General features: G+C 60.5%; 1 protein-coding gene across 1 annotated transcript in view; it reads left to right on the top strand.

Annotated features, from left to right (window-relative positions):
• Positions 1 to 5,619, top strand: part of ACAP2 (ArfGAP with coiled-coil, ankyrin repeat and PH domains 2) — a 45,603-nt gene that overhangs the window by 26,701 nt on the left and 13,283 nt on the right. Inside the window, exon 11 of the mRNA XM_015429069.1 lies at positions 2,572 to 2,623. Coding sequence (XP_015284555.1) covers positions 2,572 to 2,623 — 52 coding nt within the window. The remainder of the gene's footprint in view (positions 1 to 2,571; positions 2,624 to 5,619) is intronic.

Here is a 5,619-nt window from a genome sequence, read left to right on the forward strand (position 1 = left end):
AGACCGGAGCAGCATGAAGGCGCAGTGGGACCCCCCCCCCCACGCGTGTCAGCAGCACCCTCACCTCCATCCCTACAGGGCAGCCAGCATCAGTAAGAAGCCCCTGAGAGTCCAGCGGGACTTCCGGGGTCCCTTCGTCAGGCATCGGACGGAAGGGAGCCCAGGTTCCCGAAAGCTTTTCGACCCTGAAAATCCGGAGTGGTCCTTGAAGTTCTCCTACTGCAGGCCCTCCTACGGCTGCCCTCTGGAAGTGTCCCAGTAGAAGCGGATCAGGACCGCGGGCAATAGATGAGCACAACTACGAGAAGGCCTTCTTCGGCCAGTGGTGGAACGGCAGGGCCCCCCACCCCCGCTTCCTCTGTGCGGCAGCCCCGCCAGGTGGGTCGGTGAGGGGGGGAGGGTGCCTGCCTCAGAGCCAGGCCCCCCCTGGGCTCCGCCACCCTAGGTGGGTTTGCGCTCCGCCCTTGCCAGCCGGCCATCGCCTGCCCCTCACGCCCCGCACGAGCAGGCAGCCTCTCTTTCCCCTGGTCTCGGCAGACAACCCGGAGGGCCTGAGCTTCCCTCCCTCCCTCCCTGCGACGAAGCCCCTCGCTCGGTCAAGGAGGGTCTTTCTGCGGGTGGGGATCTGGCAAAGGTGCAGATCTGGAGCAGCAGGGCCCGCCCCCCCCCCGCTTCCTCCTCTTGCCTACCCACCCATCCCCCAGCAGGTGTACCTGCTGAGAATGTCACCAGACGGGTACAGGTGGCGCCTGTCGTCCAGAACGTGGAGGGTTTTCAGCCTCGGCCCCCCTGCCCCCGGTGAGCCCCGGAGGCTCCTGGAGTCCTTCCATGGCCGGTTCCGCCCCCCACCTCCAGGTCCACGTTCGCCTTACCACATTCTCCAGGGAGGGGGAGCAGATCTGTGGGTCCCTCCCCCAGCTTTCCAGGCAGCCCTTGGTGCTGTGTGAGGAGCTGGGAGAGCCCCCTCCCTCCCCCGCTCCCCCGTGCACGGGGAGGGTCGAGCCACCGCTGCTGTCCTGGCTGCTTGACGGGCAGCGGGTGGGGCTGGGGCCACGCAGCCCCCTGGTTTGGAGGGCTGGAGGCACCCTGGCGGCCCGCTTCCTTTGGGGCGTTCTCACGGGGGTGCCGTGCCACAGACCAGGGTCTTGGCCCCCCCCCCTCCTCCCACCCCTTTGCTGGCTGCCTTGCGGTCACGGGATGCCCTTTAACCGTGTGGACTTCAGCTGACTGAGCTTGTGTGGCATAGACCTCACTTCCCGAGGGAAGGGGCTGCTTTGAACTGACGAAGCCCAGCAGCCTGGCAGCGCGGACTCCTTTGCAGAGGGTGCTGAGGGTGCCGTGTTGAAGCGGGTGTGTGTGTGTGTGTGTCGTCTTAGCCGCTGGCTGCATCGGGGTCTCTTGCTTGGGACATGGAAAGGCGATGCCGGTTTTGGAAGGCTCCCCTGAACGTGCTGCGCAGAGAGTCCCGTGTGTGGGTTGTGCGAGGGCTCCGCGCTGGAGAAGCACGTCAGGCACCTCAGCGAGGCCACCCGGAAGGCCACGGCAGATGTGGCTTAACGTGCGCCACGGGGGGGGGGGTCATGTGGCAGGACTGGGGTCCCGGAGGAGGGTGCCGGGGGTGTTAGTGGTGGGCATTCTGGTGCTGCCTTTGGACATCCAGCCCTCAGAGCCCTTTCCCCAAAGCACACGACACCGATGCTGGAGAAACAGGAAGGACCCGCTGAGAGAGCGATCCGTAACCGCGTCCCCAGCAGGGGTGTCCAGGGAAGGCACTGTCTCGAGGGCGGCGATGGTTGGGGGGCGGCGGGGGGCGGCAGTCGCCTTTTGCGCTCCGGATGGCAGAGGCAGGCAAAGGCGGGGGCTGGCTCTGGCCCATGTGATGCATCCCTCAGGAGCGAGGCAGGGGAGCGGATTCCGCCACACGCAGCCGTTGCTCAAAGTGCTCATGCCCTTCCGTGGGACAGCTTCATAGCGAAAAGACGCAGCAGCCGAGGGGCGCACAGGCCCGCGCCTGCAGAGAGCCCCTCTCGGGCACGAGGGCCAAGAGGGCTTCAGGGAAAAGCAGGGCCTTTGCATTCCGTCCATTTGGGACACTGGGCCTGCATCTTTTCCCAGGGTGGACAGGCAGGTGCTCTGCTGGGAAGGAAGGGGCAGGCCCCCTGGGGAATGCCCTCCCCTTCCTCCCTCCCTGGACCACCCCTGCAGGGCTGGCTTTCCAGAAGCCCCACCGGAACGGCGGCTTCTTCTCCTCTGCCCCACAGAGCGGTCTGAACGGGGGGGGGGGGGGGGGGAGGGAGAGTGTGGCTCTTCTTACTCCCAGCCTCTGTGTGGCATTTTGGCTTTGTAAGGCATTTTCACTGCTTGTGCTTTGGGTGCGGGCTCAGCAGCCCAGCCTGATGCCCCGTGTGTCAAGGTGGGGGCCGGGGGGGCGGGGGCGTGAGGCCGAGAGCCGGTCGCCAGGGAGCTCCTCAGGGTATCCTTGGGGGGGGCACCCCCTTTGAGGCTGTGCTCCCCCCATCGCGTGGCTTCCGAACGGTGAGAAGAGTGGTGGTCTCTCCTTCCCTTTTGCAGGCGCTGGTTCTCCATACAGAACAACCAGCTGGTGTACCAGAAGAAGTTCAAGGTGAGGGGTGCGACGGGGTGGGGTGGGGGGTAGAGGGGGGGCACTTCCAGACCGCCCCCAGCAGTCAGTACAAACCTGCTTGGGAGGAGCGTGTTGGGGGCCGTTGACACCTCTCTTGTTGTGTGGAGGCTCCTGGCTGTGTTGGCTGTGTGGCTCGCAGCGGGGCTCATCCTGCTTTCCGCCCCCACCCCCCACCCCCAGCACAGGCCCAGGCAGGGGTACGTCTGAAGGAGTGGCGAAGAGCGTGTCTGTGACTTCTCAGGGCCCCCCCCCCGGGCCACGTGCGGGCTGCAGAGCTTGGGCTGCCCTGGTGGTCACACCCCCTCCGAGGGCGGGGCCTTCACGCTTCTCCCTGTTGGGCTGAGAAGCCCCGTCCCTCCCTTTGGCCGCTCGTGGTCTTTGCAGAGCCCGGGGGGGGGGGGGTTTCAGAAACCTCCAAAAGCAGGGATCTCAGTCAGTGGCTTCTCCTCCTCCCCCCCCCCTCTGAAGCACGGCTTCCAACCACGCGCGGGGGCTCCTCTGGGGGATCCAGGCCTTCCCTCTGTCGCCGCAGCTAGTTCGTTCTTCGCCTTGTCAGAAGAACGGAGAGAGGACACAGTGCAAGCAGAAGAGAGCCACGGAGCCCCCAGGAGCACCTTCAGGACTGACAAAACTCGCGGCAGGGGAGGCGCTCTCGTGGGTCACGGGTGGCCCACTTCTTCTGAGGGGAGTGTCTGGAGAAGTGGGCCATGTGACTCACGGAAGCGCCTCCCCTGCCACGAGTTTTGTCAGTCCCGAAGGGGCTCCTGGACTCTTCCTCCTTTCTGCTGCTGCAGACGGACTCACACGGCTGCCCGTCTTGTTCTGTATCTACAGTGTAAACAGTTATATATAGGGCTATTTTTGGGCAGGAACGCACAGGAACGGAGTTCCGGCTGGCTCCCGAGTTGGCCACGCCCACCAGGAACTCATTAGCATAATAGGCCACACCCAACAGCAGAAACTCATTAGGATTGGCTACATTAGGGGTGTGTGGCCTAACATGCAAAGGAGTTCCCGCTACAAAAAAACGCCCTGGGTTTTGACAACAAACAAGCTAAACAGAATAACAAGCAAAAGGTGGGTGTGGTTGGATGACCACACTTCTGGCAACATGCGGGGTGTGGCCTAATATGCTAATGAGCTGTCCTGTCAGGGGTGTGGCCTAATATGTGAATGAGTTTTTGTTGGGTGTGGCCTATTATGCTAATGAGTTCCTGCTGGGCTTTTTCTACAGAAAGAGCCCTGGTTATATATCTCTCCCCCCCCCCCCAGTACGCAGCACTGCCTGGTGGTGCTTGAGGCTGGGCTCGACTGTTGCTGCTGAGGGGCTGAGCTTCCTTCCTCCGGCAGGCGCTGCCGCCGCAACGTCTGCTTGTCCGAATGGGACCATAAGAACATAAGATAAGAGAGAAGCCAACATCGGATCAGGCCAGTGGCCCATCCAGTCCAACACTCTTCTGTGTCACACAGTGGCCAGAAACACCAGGGGCCCTCAGGAGGTCCAGCAAGCAGTGGGGCCAGGACACTAGGAGCCCTCCCACTGTTGCCCCTTCCCCAAGCACCAATGAATACAGAGCATCCCTGGCCCCAGACCGAGAGTTTCTGTCTATCCCTTGTGGCTAATAGGGGCCACTGATGGACCTCTGCTCCAGATGTTTATCTAATTCCCTCTTGAAGCCATCCTATGTGCTTGTAGCCGCCACCACCTCCTGTGGTGAGCACGACCCGCATGGCGGTGGCTCCCTGTGAGGGATCAGTCTGTCCCCGTACATCAGCTGGCTCCTGGCTGTGTCCTCCTGTCCCTCGCTCCTCCAAGCTGTGCGAACAAACAGCTCTGCTCATCCAAGAGCTGTCACAGCGTCTTCAGCTTCCCTGCGTGTTGTCGAGCTCTTGCCCAAAGGCTGCCTGGGTGCAGCAGTACGTGTCCACCTGTCATTGAGTGGTCTGGATGTCTGGGCTGGGGGTGGTGGTGGAAGCCTCATTTTGGTTCAAGCAGGCTGCCCTCAGCACCTGCTCCCCCAGAAGCACCTTCGCCCCCCACCTCCAGGTTGGTTCCCTGGCTAGTCGACACCCATCAGTGTGATGGTGCAGAGAGACCACAGAAAATAAAAATCGGGGTCATCTGTGCATTCACATGACGCATTCTAATTCGCTGCACTGTACTCTTTAACGTTTTTGGAAGCAACCGAGCACGTGCAGGTTGCAGCCCTGCAACTTCCGAGAAGAGGAGGTCTCTGTGCCTAAATTCCAGCTCTCAGTGGGGCTCTGAGCAGCTGCAGCTCCCATTGGTGTGAATGCACAGGTGTGGCCACTGGAATTACGACAGCTCGTCAAGAATGGGCGGGAGGTACCTATGCTGCGCGGTCTGTAGACAGTGACAACGACCCCCGCATAGGCAGTAGCAGAAAAGTAGCATCTTCTCTCCCCCCCCCCAGCGCTCCCCTGCTAGGGACTGGGCCTGCATTGTGCACGTGGCACCAGCCAAAGCCAGAGGGTCTTGCACTTCAGTCCACCTCTGCCTCCTGGGAAGGGTCACTGCCCCCTATATTGGAAAGCCTGAACACCAGGCTCTGACGTCACCGCATCTAGTCATAACAATCCCTGAACTCTGCAGTTGCCAGCTACTTTCACAAGTGTTTTAAATTGCAGTTTCTCGTGTACCCAACAAGATATTCTCTTGATTCTTTCACTGCAGTATTCCAGACACTTCACACTAGCTTACAGTGTTACTGAGTTCAGTTTCCCTTGCATATTTGAGTGCATGTTTCGTATAATTTACAAGCATATAATAGGGGGAAGTGGTGGATGTCTGTTGTATGATGGTATTGTCAAATAACTTCTGGTTTTCAGTATTACTTTTTATTTACCATTGACACAGCATGAGATAGAAATATGCACAAACTCATACTTATTTAAGAAGTTTTCACATACAGTAAACTTCAATCTTAATCTCCAGTGACCAAAAAAAAAAAGCT

Source organism: Gekko japonicus, unplaced genomic scaffold (assembly GCF_001447785.1).
Source record: "Gekko japonicus isolate JY-2015 unplaced genomic scaffold, Gekko_japonicus_V1.1 scaffold1727, whole genome shotgun sequence".
Taxonomy (NCBI): Eukaryota; Metazoa; Chordata; class Lepidosauria; order Squamata; family Gekkonidae; genus Gekko; species Gekko japonicus.